The sequence below is a fragment of the Apium graveolens genome, chromosome 1 (genome assembly GCF_009905375.1).
Source record: "Apium graveolens cultivar Ventura chromosome 1, ASM990537v1, whole genome shotgun sequence".
In the NCBI taxonomy this organism is placed as follows: Eukaryota; Viridiplantae; Streptophyta; class Magnoliopsida; order Apiales; family Apiaceae; genus Apium; species Apium graveolens.
In genome coordinates, this window is record NC_133647.1 from 15,548,103 (window position 1) to 15,565,398 (window position 17,296).

General features: G+C 34.3%; 1 protein-coding gene across 1 annotated transcript; it reads right to left on the reverse strand.

Annotated features, from left to right (window-relative positions):
- Positions 1-2,162: 2,162 nt before the first annotated feature.
- LOC141661239 (protein transport protein SEC31 homolog B-like) lies at positions 2,163-16,614 on the reverse strand. The gene is made up of 22 exons (XM_074468226.1): positions 16,115-16,614; positions 14,927-14,981; positions 14,679-14,801; positions 13,055-13,151; positions 12,928-12,964; positions 12,692-12,797; positions 12,502-12,559; positions 11,354-11,451; positions 11,115-11,234; positions 10,788-10,830; positions 9,777-9,880; positions 9,579-9,706; positions 8,927-9,482; positions 8,678-8,770; positions 7,050-7,235; positions 6,754-6,967; positions 5,043-5,137; positions 4,639-4,908; positions 4,196-4,321; positions 3,833-4,115; positions 2,709-2,947; positions 2,163-2,610 (listed from the first exon to the last, which is right to left on the reverse strand). Exons 1-22 carry the CDS (start codon positions 16,429-16,431, stop codon positions 2,521-2,523), a joined length of 3,438 nt encoding a protein of 1,145 aa, XP_074324327.1. The 5' UTR covers positions 16,432-16,614; the 3' UTR covers positions 2,163-2,520.
- Between the last annotated feature and the right edge of the window lie 682 nt (positions 16,615-17,296).

Here is a 17,296-nt window from a genome sequence, read left to right on the forward strand (position 1 = left end):
CTGCCAAAAGTGAAGTTTTGTGAACACTATTTTCTGCAAAAGATAATATTATTGAGAAATCAAAGACACAAGGCACATCCCAAAGAGGACACAGCTGCTAACCATAGGCAGCAGACAGGAAACAAACCATGTCAAAACATTTTTACTCCGGTAGATATCTCGGCCTCCTGGTTACACACAAAAACGTCCAGAATTCGAGTTTGAGCAGAGATAAATGTGTAAATGAGTCTGTAATGTTCCAATAACACAAAATCACTACCACAAGTAGCAAAACTACAGACAAATGAATACAAAGCCCAGCAAACCCACGTGGCAGATATCTATTGAATGCATATGGATGCCAAAAATTCCAAATAATATAAAATCAATAATTTTGAGAGGCAGAGTGCGATAAGATAATTTAAGTTATTAAAATCTTATCTCTGGTTGTCCCACAAGAGTTCCATTGTTGCTAATCTCAAAATTTATTTAAAAAGATAGTAAATTGTAAGACATATAAGCCTAATTAAATATTGAAGAGACTATACAATGTCATTGAGCATTGAGCATAAAATCTTACAGGTTTACTGATAGTCACAGTGCTTCATCATGTATCTATAACAAAATCTTTTTACATTTTTTTACGAAAACTCTAAAAAAAACTAAAACTGTTATTCATACGCATTTATAAATTTGTGGGGAAATTAACATAACGCATAAACCGACTAAAACAAAACTTGAATTACATACCACAATTTTTTACTAATCGTAAGATACTAAACAAAAATTCATACATCTAAACCTTCTAATTTAATTTTGCTAATATATTTTGGAAGGGGCACAAGCCTAATAATCTTCAAATCTTATGGTTTCTTCTTGAACATTTCTATTTATCTTTCTAAAGTATCATCCCAGTTTCCGAATAAACTGTTTCCAATGAAGTTTCGGAAAAAGTGCCGGTGAGTGATACTCCCTCTATATTTCATTTTATCAGCTATTTGACTTTTTTTACTACTTTTAACTTATTTTACCACATAAATAAATAAATATTATCTCCATCTCATATTATATATCTTGTTTTGATTAGTATGTGATTAAATTGATCAAGTTTTGACCAATAATTACAATAATATTATATATTATTTTTTAAAAAAATAAAAAAATGCATTTGAAAGATAATTAGATATATTTTCTAATGATACTAGTTTTAAAATTTATTTAATTATAAATTATACGTAATTTGCGGTTAAAATTTGAATAATTTGATTCCGGCTGACAGGATTGTAAGACCACACCCTTGGACTTACGGGGACATGATTTGAACGAGAACCAGAACCAACAACAGTCGAGCATTTTTCAGACCCTTAAATTGACTCGTCGAATATAATTTAATTATACACTACTTAAAACATGACACATAATATGAGATGAAGAAAAAAATTTATAAAATTACTTTTATATATATGAAAATAGGAAATTTATCAAAAATACCCATAGTTTCAAAAATACATTGTTTATGATGTTACAGAGGAGATTACTCGAAGTCGTATATGAAATTGTAAATGTTGCATTTCAAATTGAATATAAGGTTGTGCAGTATTTTTGAAAATACTTTTACAATATAGTTATATTCGAAAAAACCCATATAATATGCAACTAAAACTTCAATTTATAAAAAAAAGAATTGGAAGTTATTATTTTAATTATATGATTAAAGAACTAAAAAATACGTGCAAAAAAAACAAGAATTAATTATATGATTAATTATTTTAATTATTTTATTTCTAAAAAAATAATAATTAAAAAAAATTATTTTAATTATATAATATTTTAGTTATTATATAATAATAACTAAAGAATTGGAAGTTATTATTGAAATAACAAGATTGCAACCATCCATACTGTGTTTAAACCATCAACCATATGAAATAATTGGCCTTCATACAATTCTTTGTCCATCCTTTTTCACATATCTTAAGATACATAAACCTCGACCAAATTGTTTTATGTATTTTAAAATACACATACTTTCACTTTAACGCACATACTAATCAGTGATTTATATAATATTTTTTAAAATTTTCTTTCTTTGGGTAATTGAAGTTCAATATTTATATTTTTATTTGGACAAATTTGAAAAATTATTTATGAAACTATTTTTTATTTACATTAAAATCTGCAAAAAAACCAAAGTGATTACGATTTTGAGGGGGTGGGAATAGTTACAACAGGTCCTATACAATTAATCATCACTTGACAACCAAAAATCATGTTTATCTATTGAAGAAAAACCATATTCTATATTCCAATGCACATACAAATTTAATATTAATTACCAAAAAGTCCAAACCTCTTTTTAACTATATTTTCTAAACATAGTGAAAAATTTTAATACACTGAATTTAAGTGATCAGTGAAACAAAGTCCACAAAATCTAAAGGCGGCAGTCCTGTTTACATTGTTGGAGCCTTCAGTGTACTGATAAAACCCTAGATCTCTGAATGCAAGCAGACCAATACTTGAAAGGATAGCCAAATACTTTTATCTAACATTCTGCCTAGTCTTGATCATTCTCTTCAGTGTCGATAACCAGAAGTTACATTCATCCCAGTCACTTGTTGTGAGAAGTACCTACATCCATCAATAAGCAAAAAATATCACCCATTCAGTTAGATCTTTATATATGAAAAATCCATGAGTTCTGGAATTATAGAATTTAGAAATACTACCTGGATTTGGAGGGCTGTACTAAAATCACCATTATCCAAAGCCTGACAGAGCTGTACAAGTTTTTCAACAGCATTTTTAGATATGTCGTTACTGTTTAGTTTTGCGAACAAAGCACCAATTTTCTTCGAGTTGTCATCTATTTCACGCTTCTTAGCAGGATTTGCTCGAGGGCCTCCCAATGCTTCTGATGTCTCGTTGAAAAGTCTGGTCAAAGTTGTAATAACAGGCCTCTGCGAAGCTGGAGCACAAGATGGAAAAAGCACAAAACAAGAACAATCAAACTTGAATTACTCTTGAAGAAAAATCACATTCTTCAAGACAAATCACATAGGAGTATTTACTTTTTCCAAAATAGAGGGCTCTAAAGGAACCCTTCCCATATTCTAACAGTAGGGGTGCAGGGATCAAATTTCGTTGAAGGGACTGAGAAGATATTAACTGCGTTGTTTTGGATTTTTGTAGGGCTAAGGTCAGATTATCTCCCACCTCTAATACATGAACTGACAGGAACTCCACATATTCATCATTAACCCCAACATCTATTGAAATAAAATAATAAAGTGATGGATCTTTAAAAAATTAGGTGCATCCAGCAAAAATGCTTCAAGCTTCAAGCCTTCAACATTTTATCAAGCCCCCAACTATGTTTTTCTATATGATGAGATTCCTTTATTCCTATGCTATTAAAACATTTCAAAAAGGCACAAATTCTTTTCACAGTTGTGCGTAACAGATTCTACTTTTATCTCATGATGAAACTAAAATGAAATTTTCATCAAATTACCGCGATATAAGAAAATCACAGTAATAATAGGGGGGGGACATAATATTACTTGTATCAATGCACATGTTTTGTTTACCATAGGACAAGACCAATTTAGTTTGATTAGTTGTACTTGTACAGCTAGATTCCCAAAAACCAAAAAGTTCAAGAAACAGATTGAAGGATTTCCAATTTACACCAGATAAAGAATATAACATTAAAGTGTCTGAACATTAAATATGCTGTCAATAATTTTAAGACTGCAAGTGGACAGTTTAAGAAAAAAATGTTGTGCCAGAAAAATCAAACTTAAATTTCTCTTGCTTTTTCTTTTTTACTGAGTAATAATATGTTTATCACCTGGCACATTTGAAGTGTCAGCTGTCTTCACTGTAGGTGGGGGGGCTGCAGGAGCTACGGGTGCAGGTGCTGGTGATGTGTGAGTAGGGCTGGGTGGCTGCATTGGTCCCATCCCAGGTCTTTGCACCCCTGCATTATTTACTTGCATATATCCTCTAGGTCCTGGTGTGGGAGTAACACCCTGTGGCATCTTATGCACAGGAGGTCCACCTTGAGATGAAACAGGAACATGTGCACCGCCCGTCTGGTTTCCAGCTTGTTGATAACTAGAGTTAGCACTTACCTGAGTCAAGTGCGTAATGCGAATTAGCAATCTAATATAAACATGTAAGTGCGAAAGGCAGATATAAATATGGTACGTACAGGATATAACTGTGAGGCCAGTGTAGGCTGCTGATACTGCTCTACATTTCTCAAACCTTGAGGAGTTGAAGGAACAAATGGTTTCACCGCAGGCTGACTGGTAACTGGACGTGGAGCTGAGTTGGGCTGTAAACAAAAGACATTAAAAGTCAATATGATGATGCTAAACTTTGATTATTGTTAAATTGCAATTTTCTTCCTAAGAACGAAAGAGGACACAACATAACCAGTTCGCGAGAAAAAAATATGGTGCATTTATTATGAAAATTACGATCTAAGGAGTAAGCACAAGGTCTGAATACATTCCATCTTCTTCATAACCCACTACCATGTGGGGGATACACGGTGTTGTTTGGCTTTGTAAGAACCTCCCATACGGTGGATTTATCTACATGTGCTTCAGAGCAATTGTTTACCAAAAAATAATAAGAGACTTGCATTACCTGGGGCATTTGCGGTGTCTGAGATGGAATAAACATATTAGGTTGGGGTGCAGGCTGATATGGAGTAGATTGAGATGCAGGCAGATATGGGGCAGGTTGGACTGCAGGCTGATATGGGGCAGGTTGGACTGCAGGCTGATATGGTGCAGGTTGGACTGCTGGCGGATATGGAGCAGGGGAACTATAGTCTCTCCTAAATGAAGGATTATATGGCTGTTGGAAGTTATCAGCATAAGGAACATTCTGCTGCATTTGTTGTTGTGCTGCATTCTGAGGAAAAAAACTATATAAGAAACTAGATTAAGGAGAAATTGTCATAGAGAACCAAATCCACACTTGATGATTATAATTACATATATATATACAAATTTCACTGAATTTAGATACTGAAAAACATACAGCACCTGGTAATAGTTCGAGGCATCAGGAACATAATTGGGTACAGTCTCAGTTTGTGACTGAGAGTGCACATAATCGGTGGAACTTTGTGCTTCTCTGTCTGCACAGAAAAAGAAAGAGTAATTATACGAAGAGCTAGAAGTGGAGTCCGTAACTTTCAGTATGTTTTGAACTTTTATCAGAAAATGGAATCTCTTTTCCACCAAGTCTTTCTCTCTCCAGTTTCTCTCTCTATAACTGCTAAGCTATCTCTGTGTTCAATTCTTCTTCTAATCCTAGCTGTTCTCTGTTATTCTCTGCTCTATTACTTCATTTATAGCCTATATCTACTGTTATTTTGCTTAAAAACACCAAAAACACTTACATTTCTATACTAGTAAACTAGAGTTCCCGACACTAACCTAGAAATACTGATAGTAATAATATTATCATTTGCTAGATAGCAGGCCCCAAAATGTAGCAAAACCGTGAAATGGGGTTGCAGGCAAGTAATAGGAAGATCAAAAATATTATAAGTGCAAACAGTAAGCAAGTCAATATAAGAGTTGCATCCGTGCAGTAATTCCTCTAACTATGATCCGTTGAATGAGCTCTCCTTTTTGGCAATGATGTATCACCTTCTGCAATTTCTATAATGATTCTCAGACCATTTGCTTTCTCTTTGCATCACAAATCAGTGCTGACATGCAAAGATGAGCATAGCTGCAACAAATGACCTTGATTTTCAACTGAAACTAAATGGTAATTCGACAGCACAACAAAGTATTCCTGTTTGATTTTACATCCTTTTACACTTGCAGACTTCATTATTTTTGCCAAAGGCATTTCTGACTTTTCAGTGCTTTCTAAAAAATTTCTCTCTTGCCCACCTACATCATTTGGTTAGGTTTGGGAATGGAAGACTACTCATTTGTCCTCGTGTATTCAGGGGACATGTAAACACAACTTTACCCTGAAGGTATTCTAGTCTACTGTAATGTGCTCTTGCAAATAATCAAAATAATGACTTAAATGCGAAAAATAAATAGAGCATAGGCAAACTATGTTAATCGTATCACAAGGAGCTCAGTACTTAAAAGTGAAAATGATGCATTTTTAGAAGATTGCTAATGTTTGCTTATATCAGTAACCATACAATATGACTAATGTAAGTTAAAAATCTAGAACTAATTCAGAAATCATTTTAATAATAAGATTTACAACCATGAATCTCAGAGCTTGTCCAAAATTAGAAAGACCTACATCCAAGCCTATATTCTCTCATGTTTAGAATACATTAAACATAGTAGGTGGTTAAGTCCTCTTAAATGAACTATAAGCCGGGTTGAACTTATTGCATACTGTTTAGATGAATAAATGACAGCCTTATTTTGTTTATTTATCTGCATAAGTAAAAAGATATTAGGTAGGTACTTTTCTCTGAATAGCCAATTAGCTTAATTCCCCATTGTTCTAAACGTGATTAAAAAAAACCTAATAGATGTAGCGACGACCTCATACTTGTTGTATTGAATTATATGCTGCTACTAGCAATCATGTAACGCATTGTGGATCTACCCTGAGTTAAAAAGAACGTTTGGCAAGGCATGGTGTTAAAATAGTAAAATGTCAGACAAGAAATAGAGCAATGTCCTCAGCGTTCCTGACTGAAAAGGTTATCATATCTACACAGATGCAAAATGAGCATCACAAATTGTATATGACATGATCACATACCAGGTTGAGTAGAGACAGCAATGCGATCACGCAGAATCACTAGTTCAGTGGTCAATTCCTCGTTCCCCATAAAATTTAAGTATTCCATTGCAGTTGTTAAAAGCCCTTGACTTGCCAATATTTCAGCATACTTCTCAACCAGCTTGCACAAAGAAGCGCTGAATCGCTTTTGCCCAGTGGCCATTGCGAGAATCATAGTTTTTTCCATGAGATCCTATCAACATAATCAGATAGTGTCAAAACAACATACAAGTATAACATATATATAATATAAGATATTATTGTAGATCAATAACCTGAAGAAGAGCTACATAAGATTTCCCATCTTGCTTGGTAGTAACAGTTATTGACCAAATTTCAACTGTTTTGTCTATATTTCCAGCACATATATAGCAAAGAGTTGCTGCCAGAGTTCTGCCAGCTCCCATGAGCCTAGAAGCAAGCGTGTCGCACAGAAAAGTCCACTCCTCTCTTTGTGCAAACTAGTTTTCAGGGAGAGAGTTTTAATAGATTAAAATGAAAACAAAGCATAGAAAAAGAAAAGCACTATCTTCTAGAGTGTTAAAATCATCTTAATAGGAGAAAAGTAGAGGGAGAAACACTTCTGACTATGCCTTCAACAGATTACAAAAATTCTGAAAGTACTAAGTATAGGATATCTTTTATCAGAACTTAAATACCAGTAAATGGTATCATCTTCTAGCTATGCCTTCAACAGATTACAAAACTTCTGAAAGTATTGAGTATAGGATATCCTTATCAGAACTTAAATACCAGTAAAGGTTTTCTTCTATCAGGACATTTACATGGTCTCCAACTTAGATCATATAAAGCTACAGAATCTTCCACTTGTTTAGACAAACTTATACAATTCAACATTAGGAGTATCTGATATCAAAGTTGCACTCACTTCAAAACAGGTCTAAATTCCTAACATAATCAATATAGACTATCCGATGTTCGGTTTATAATTAAATTGACCGGAGAAAATTCGACATGAGCGTGACAGTAATACTCTTTTTTTAACGGATAAAATTTGGACAAGGAAAGACAGGAACCGACTCTGAGCAAAGAACTACCTTGCTTGTATAATTATTGTTAATCACTAAGGCATATTTCAAAAATAAATTATATTAATCTTAATTATTAATTCTTTTATTCTCTGTCATTCAAGTGATTAAAAGTCGAAAAAACTGGCCAGTCAACCCCTTGTGCTACACTGTTGAGTGCTGAGGCTCGCTGACTGGGAAGGCTTACATTCTTTCTTCCGGACACAGCCAGACGTCAATGTGAAAGATGATAAAGGGCTAGACACGTCTCCTGTGAATGCATGACTCTGTTTTCTCCTCCATAGAAAGTTTTAGTAGAGAAATCAAACTCTAATAGAGCACCTATATATCTAGGTCTAGGTCCCAGTGACAGATAGATTTGGTCCCAACAAAATATTTCAAAATATGTTCTATAAGTGCATATTTCTTTACGACATGGATTCTTTGAAAACATGGACGGAGGGAGAGGGGGTTAGGGGATGATTGCGCCCCCAGAGTCCAAAAGAATCATTTAATTAATGCTAAAATAATTTCATCTATTTTTCAAATTTTGTATTTATTAAGTTAGAATTTAATTATTTTAGATAGAATAAATAGCCAGATTTAAAAGATTATGAATATGAACACAAAAACTAAAACATAATTATTTATTTTTATTAATATATATATATGTATCTTTAAATATTTATACATTGTTATTATTTGTGCCAGTGGTTCAAAAACGTTTGTGTAGGCGTTGGGAAACAACATTACAGCATATATCGACAAGAATACCTTGTTCAGAGTACCGTATTTTTTTATATTAGCAAATAGATTTTCCGCCCTAGTCAGCGTTAATTCAAACTGCAATGTCTCAAAGTTTGAAAGAAACTTACTGTGCAGAGGAGAGCAAGGGTTTCCTTCCAGGCTTTTAGCGGCCTTGTATTCACGAGGCTCATAAGATCATTATTCACCATAGCTGCAACAACCTAATGACAAGTGTAACATTGAAGAAAAGAGGTTCAAAGTACAGGCAATAAATTTCAGAATTCTTAATATAAACTATAAATATGAGGTGCATTATATTGAATAATGTTCAAAACAAATCAGATTACAATTTAGGTTTAATAAAACAATGAGGGTACCTTAAGGTAAGGAGAATGACTTGTCTTCAGGTATTGGTCACGTGTCTTCTCCCAAAGGGATGCCCCGCCAACATGAGAAATAACCAGAGCATCTGCAATTCTATTAGCAGATATGCACTGAGCAACAGCACTCGTATAGTCTCCAACAACCAAAGCACGTTGCACAGCATCTTCGAACACAGCATCGGAATTCTCATCGTGATCATCATTTTGGTGCTGACGTGCTTCTTCCGCATCAAGCACAGAGTTCTCGGCATTAAACTTGTTATCTGAAGTTGACACAGGTGTGTCAGCCTTTGGACTTGGAAGATTGTTAAAGAAATCTTCCCCGTCTGAAGGGTATATAGCACTATCCTTGAGCCCCGGATGCCCTTTATCTGCTTCTTTTTCTTGAAGGCCAAGACCATTTAATTCCTGGGAGAGCTCTTCTTCTGCTGTATCTTTAACTTCAGCAGGCAGACTGAATCCAAGATGGGTAAGCAGCTTTGTCCTTGCGGTTCCATCATCCTCAAACATGACTTTCAAAAATCCCCATGTTTCTTTATCATCCTGAGATCTGCTTAGCCAAATCCATTAATAGTACCATGTAAGTGCAGGAGGTCACCATACCTAGAAATGATTTACAAATAAAAAAATTAGGGTAGAAAGATACTCAGATTCCTGAGACTTCTTATCGCATAGAAGTCTCAGCGAAGACCGCTCTCCACTTTGCATTGCAGCTTCAAATTCGGAAGAGCTACCCACCAAGTTGTTTTCAGTTGCTAGCTTATGCAAAAACACCTGAAACAATAGAATGTACTGATTAATACAAGTAATCGAAACCCCGAAAACTATATAAAATGTATTGTACCTCTGAAGATCCAGCATCTGTAGAATTGAAAGCGACAAGCTTGCCCCCAAAACCAAAAGAAACTCCGGCCTTACGTTTATACCATTTAGGGGCCCTTAGATGACCTGCAAAGAACCATTTTCAATATGGAAATGATTGTTAGATAAATAAGGGAACACAATAGGAGAAAGGCCGAGAGAACTTCATATAACACTTGTAAAAAAGAGAACTTCTCTAGACAGCCCCTTAAAGCTGTCCAGCCCATGAAAGTTATTTAAATAAATAATAATAAAATATAAACCAAAGGCTCTACGCAACTTCAAATCCCACAAATAATTAACAAGGAATATATTTTAACCTCCAAATTCATTTTTCAAATATTCTCGTTAAACAGAATTACAAGTATATACCCTGTCATGGATCAATGAAAATGTAACAACATTACTCTGGTGTTTGTCAACCGCGGTGCATGCTTAAACCATACGGCTTTACTTCCACTTGATCTATATCTAGCTAGTATCCGGTCTGGATTACCTAATATCCAATCTGGAATTTTACTTTGTTGCTCAGAGATTGAACTTTCATTTTAAAGACAACATGCATGATTACAAACATAATGAGACGTGTAAAGTTACATCAGCAACAAGTTAAATTTAAATATATATTATTTCAATCAAAAGGCAGAAGAGATAATATACATATATGCGGTAACTCCATTTTACCCTATTCCTACCATTACGTGGTATCTCTAGGTATTAGGAACATGTAGATCAACTACAACCATCAAAAATAAATTTATGGCCATAAAAGACAGTATAAACTGTAAGTCATTGACAATATATATTATAGTCCATCTTCCTTTTAACAAATGTTTTCTTCAAAAAAATTTAATTCCAAAACATTACCAATAAATCACCACACTGGTATCATGACTGCAATTAATACATGGAAATGTGGTCGCTGAGTAGCTTGTGCTTGAAATTGATAGGACAATAATTCTAGAAACATTATATATAATAAGAACTATATTACCTGTACCAATATCACCTTCCCCTACACCAATTCTGTCACAAGCCTGCATGAGAGATGGTCAAATATAAATCTAAAGCATAAAATATATCAATTGAGTAAAAGAGTTTCCAGATATTCAGCGCAAATATCTAAGGGAATGCACAACACATTATCAAAAGAACTATCGAAGGGGTACACAAATATCTGGCATGAAGCATTTCCTTTTTTTGGTTTTTTTGCATTGCAGAAAAGCTTAGAATTCAGTAGCTTATTATGATTGTCATCTTAGTCTCAAAGTTTAAGCAGGTTCTCTATACGATTCTTCGAACTGAAAGCACAGAAACAAACCTCTATATTGTAGATTCCAATTTTCCCATCAAATGAGGATGCTGATATGACCCCAGGAATCTTTGGATACCAATGAACATCAAAGTTCCAGTTCGTCCCAGCAGGCAATTCAGAGACGATCTGTAAATATTCATAACATAGAATCATCATAAGAACAAAAGGTGGGAATAAAGACCAACTAATTGACACACTAATAATGGCATAAGCTACTTCAGAGAAAATAGAACATGTGCAGTTACCTCAGAGGAAGCCATGTCCCAGCAAATTGTCCGATTATCTTTGGCACAGGTCAGCAGATAGGAGCTGTCGGTGGGACACCATGACATTGCAACTACACCTGTAAGGTACAAGGGCAATCATTCGATACAGCACTAATATAGGGCTTGCGAATAATAAAAGTGAAAGAAGGAAATTTAAAAAAAAAATACTGATAAAAGAAAAATGCCGGCTCCCAAATTATACGTAGCATATTCTGTTGGTCATATCACAATTCCATAAAATGGAAACCCCCACCCCAGGGCATCCACACCAACACAACAAATTAAAACAGCCCCTAATGCCATGTAATTTGGAACTACTTTTGGGGTCCAATTTGGGAGCTCTAGGACTAATCTTAATATATAACTGCAAAGACCAGAGACTAATGCTAGCAATGCTACTCAGCTTGTACAAAATTTAACTTTTTATAGTGAAAAAAAAGAGTACAAAATCAGAAACTAGAAATATGATACGGTATTCGCATCACAAAATTTTCAATGACCAAGGAGCAGATACAAACATTCCCTCGCACATTCTTCTCTCAACCGTTCTGTTCAATTCATCTCCGAACTGTCTGTTCAATTCATTAGGGGAGGAAGAAAGTTCTTCAATAACTAACAGGTAGTCTTCAACTTGCACTCTGCTTCCCTCAGACCCATATAAGTGGTACCTCTTTAAGAAACAAAACAAAGTGATCCACCACCCACATGAGATATCTAAATTTGAAATGACCTATCTGGGAAAAGGTTTGAGAAAGCTAACCAAGACCTATATCATTTGATCCCCCTTTACTAAAACTGTATAAAAAATGCATTATCAAATTCTCAAATCTCAACACACATATTTCAAAGATGCTGACAGATTGTCAACTACTTTACTGAGAAGCTCCCCTCTCATTAATATAAAGCTTCACTGGTATGCACAACTGCCACATGCAAGCATGTCTGCGACTATGACCATGCTAAAATGATTGTATGCATGTGTGACCATATCATACAAACGCACATGCTCACACGTAAAAGTTATCTTTAACAAGAGCGATCTGTACAGCTGCTGAAAGAAAGAACTAGTGCAATGCAATATTTTTAAACAAGATGTAAAAAGACCATCTACCACTATACCAACATACCTTTAGTGTGCCCTGATAGTTCTCTTAGTGGTGACATTGTATTCCGCATGTCCCAAATCTGATTGCATTAATTAAAGACTCAGTAATTTAAAGCAATACATCCAATCTTGAGAGAGGGAGGGGGGAGAGAGGGAGAGAGAGAGAGAGAGAGAGAGAGAGAGAGAGAGAGAGAGAGAGAGAGGCGTATTACCCTTAAAGAGGGAGAACTGTCATCATCTGAAGCAAGAATAAGCTGAGTGGCAACATCCGGATTCCACTGCAGAACAGAACATCGTCTTCTAATTGAATCTGAAAAGCTGTAAATTGAAAATTTTGAGATGAATTGTAACGGTGTACATTATTTTCAGTAACAAAACATTAGCAAAGAAAAAATATATTGAGATCAGGCATGCAGGAATTGGAGGCAGCTTGTGTATCCAGATTTACCTTATCACTGGTTTTTGCTTCCTCAAGTCCCACACAACTAAAAACAAAAATAATCCACACCGTTATCACATATATAATGGGTGACTCGTCAGAAGGATTGTAATCTTACTGCAATAAATCTTCTTACCAGTTGTCCCATTGAAAGAAGCTGACGCCAATATGTGTTGTACCTTGCTATTCCAAGATAAAAAGGAAATTTCACCCTGAGCAGCAGATCCACTACCCTGCAAAGAGATGTGCATGCATTAATACAGGTATGAAAAAGAAATATCAATAAAATTAGTTGTTAGATGGACGGTACTGATAAAATATAATTAAACAAAATGAATAGAAGAGCAACTGGTTAGAAAAATAGATGAGTAAACCAATAAACTGGAACCTTTTCCCTATTCAGAATCACCATGATTAAATTATTAATTCTAGCAAGGGCCTAAGAAAGTACAAAAGGAGTGAACTGGCATTGCTTGTATTCATTCCAGTACGGGCCTGGAAGAGTTTGTCTTGACATAAAAATCTCAAACTAATTCCAATCTCCAATGAACCTAGTTCCAGCATACCGTTTAAATCATATTAAATTGATATTAACATCTTTAAATACATTACAGATTCGTTGCCAAAATTTCACATTGGAAGATATAGACCCCAGAATTTAAAAAATGATATTACTGCGAATTTCAGAAAGGCAGAATACTCAAATTAAGCCAAAAACTCAGGGACTTGTGCACAATTGACTGGTGAATAAATCAACCTCGGGGAAGTTTGGTCTCTTCTTCTCTTTAAGTAATCCCACAAGCGAGATGAGGAATTATCTATTCCTTCGTGAATAGGTTGCAGTGTTGGCAACTTGTATTTAGTTCTCAGAATAAATTTAATTTAAATATAAGGATCACAACTTCACCATTTAGTTCTAAATTTATACTAAATGAAAGAAAAGTAAAGGGAAGCTAATATACTGTTGACTTTGAGCACACAGGAAAAACATAGGCTAGTTTTTTTGAGCTGTTTCTCAGTCAATAAAGACAGCAGGTCATTATAGAGCAACCACCAGCACAAAGTCAGCAAGAAGGTAGTAATTGCACTACAAACTTACCGGTTACCAATATCAACACGTAAAATGGATTTTCACCCAGTAAGGGTCTACTTTTATTCAACATAATATTGGCAAAAACACACTCCACTCGAAAATTTGTAGCTTTGTACTTTTCATGTATTACAGATTAAAAGAATCCGCACATAATATTTTGTCTTACTAGAAGTTTAATTTATGAACTCCTATTAACAAAAAGATGTAAAGAAGTAATTTTCCAGCCACTTAAGCAAGGGCAGAGGGTCAAAAAACACATATTAAGCAACACAAGGGAGTAATGTCTGCAAAATAGAAAATATGCTTTCCTCACAAGTTCATTTAAGGGTACATGCAAGTATAGAGGAGCAAATGGATGACACCATCTGAATACAGTTTCATCTGCCAGCCTACGATGATTACTTCCAAACATTGTAAAAAAAATCCTCCTTTTGGCCAAAAAAAACATTTTACAATTTTATAGTGTTGTCAGTATCAAAGTTAACCATCTCAGGGAAACATGCTTTCATACCAAAAAAAATAACTTTCCTACTAGTTATTGGCTACGGCATACATAATATGTCATACTTTAGAGCTAGAGGTGAAAAACCATATCTGTTATCAGAAACTATATATTTTGCACATATCCTGTGTACTAATGCATTAGGGGTAAACTGTATGTGCGTACCTTGAGCGGAGGAAAATGAGTAGGTTCTGTGGGTTTTGCAATATCCCATATACAAATTTCCCCTTCTTCAGCCCCAGAAGCAAGAAGATTCGGAGAAAGAGAATTAAATTCTAGGCCACGAACCTGGAACATTAGATATAACAAAAAATTGAAGATAGTTGGCACAGAAGTAAGAATGGTGTTATCTTCAAATTACATAGCACCATCATAAATCTGAGGTATCTTGAATAAGTATATAAGAATCTTACAGGTCCCTTGTGTCTTGAAAGCTGTTGAAGAAGAGAGCTTTCACTTGCCTCAGAACTGCAGCAAAGACAGTTATGAAATCAGGTTTCACGAACATGAAAGAACTGCAAACTACTTCTCAACTAAAAAATAAATTAAAATCATTAACAAAAACAAAGTGGTAACTCCATTCTAAATGTCATTAACAAAAGTGGCTTATGTACTCTACTATGTACCACAACACGTAGCTTGTCCACAAAAAGACTTATAGATTACAAAAAATCGATAGTGCATCATTATAAAAAGCAAAAATTTCTGTCAAGCAGCTAAACTCAAACAAACAAAAACGTATAAACAACGCTTAAAATAAATTTATAAATTACCCTGCATCTAACAAAAAAATAGATTGCACTCCATTCTTGAATTTCCTTATAAAATTAATCTTTCATGGACAGAAAAGCTCAATTACAATTACAACCCCCCCCCCCCAACCAATCTGGTCTGTAGAAACATTAACCATACATATCTTTTACCTCTATATCAGTTCACAGAAAAAAAAACAAAACAAATACATAACACAAAAAATTAGTTCCTTTAAGACAAACCCCAACTATAATAAATTATAATCCACCTAATCACCAGTCAATATATCCGCAAACTAATCCAATGAACCTCAAATTCTGCAAATTCTAACAAAAAATTTATCATCCTCTCGGACACACTGTAACTAAATCAACTTCAATTCCACCAAATCACCAATCTACATACACTAACTATAATCAAATCAACCGAGAAAACCGTAAATTCCGGAAAACAAAAACATCACATGTAATTAGCATCCTCTCCAGCACACCGTAACTAAATCAACTTCAGTTCCACCAAATCACCAATCTACATACATAAACTAATCAAATCAACCGAAAAAAACGTATATTTCTGAAAACAAAAACATCACACAAAGTAGCATCCTTTACGACACATAATAACTAAATCAACTACAATTCCACCAAATCACCAATCTATAAATACACAAAATAATCAAATCAACCTAAAACCATAAAATTCGTAAAAGGAAAAACATCACACAGAATCAGCATCCTATCCCGCACACCGAAACTAAATCAACTACAAATCAATCAAATCACAAATGTACACACATCAAAACAAACAAAATTGATCTCAAAAACCGCCAAATCGACGAAAAAAGGTACCTAAGAAGCGTAACAGGATTCCAAATCCCAATGTTCCCATCATTAAGTCCACCAGCAATTAAACCTAATCCAAACTCCTCCGAACCGGCTGGTTTTTTCCCCCACGAAATGCGATTAAACGGCTCAGAACTCGGAACCGCACCGAGCAATCGCAATTGACGATCATCGGATTGAAAATCGAGCTCGTAAATGTCGAGATTCGCCGACGTACTGAACGAGATATCCACAGCTCCGGCCATTGTTCCGGCCGCTAAGTAAGGTTTGTCCGGCGAGAAGGCCGCCGTCGCCGATCTATTAACCTCCTTTATCGCCGCCATAATTGAAATCACGAGATGTATAGATACAGATGAATTGTGTGTATAGGTGTGTGTAATTGAGATCTGAGAGTGAAGTGAAAAATGATGATTAAATTAGGGCAAAAAGAGAAAGACCAGATCGTCAAACTATATGCTTGTGCCTCCTCCCCCTATGTACCTCTTCTGTGATCTGTTATCGATTTATTTATTTACATATAACTTCTTTTTCATTTTTATAGAATCTTAAGAAATTGTATTTTTGGCACTAGGATGAGGCCACGTGTCATGCATATTATTTGTTTTTTTTTCAACAAAAAAATATCAAAACATTTATTTTATTTTCTCTCGCAACAAAGGTATTATTGTTGATAACAAAATAATTTTGTCATTTAAATATATTAAGTTGAGTGAAGTTTCATAAAAACCGTTTTTTTGTTGTAGATCTTGAAAATCATTTATATTTTTCAAGTCAAAATTGGCATAAAAATATTTTAAAAACGTATTACTTTACAAATTATATTCTGCAAAAATCATTATTTTATCCAAAATTTTAAATATAATATATATACTGGATGTAGAACATTACAAAATATTTTATTTTATAAAATATGTTTAGTTTGTAAAACATTTGTTTAGTTTGCCGAACACATACTATCTACTTATTAAAACTTAAAGAATTTTGAACAATTTTAATGAATTTGTGATATTCGTATAATATACTTCACAAAAGGGAAAATAGATTTTTTAATCACTCAACTATTTATTTCTTTATAAATCTACTAATCAACTTACATTTTTTATTTTTTTTGTCACTAATGTTACATTTGTATTGAATTCTACACCAATTCCGTTAAATTTGGCTTCTTTCAGTTAAAACAATCAGAAA

Excerpts from the sequence above, each read along its gene's own strand:
- LOC141661239 (XM_074468226.1), bottom strand. The coding sequence starts at position 16,431 with ATGGCGGCGATAAAGGAGGTTAATAGATCGGCGACGGCGGCCTTCTCG. Across the intron at positions 9,881-10,787 it reads GGAAGGTGATATTGGTACAG|GTCATCTAAGGGCCCCTAAA; the intron begins GTAATATAGTTC and ends GGTTCTTTGCAG. Across the intron at positions 8,771-8,926 it reads GTCATTCTCCTTACCTTAAG|GTTGTTGCAGCTATGGTGAA; the intron begins GTACCCTCATTG and ends ACTTGTCATTAG.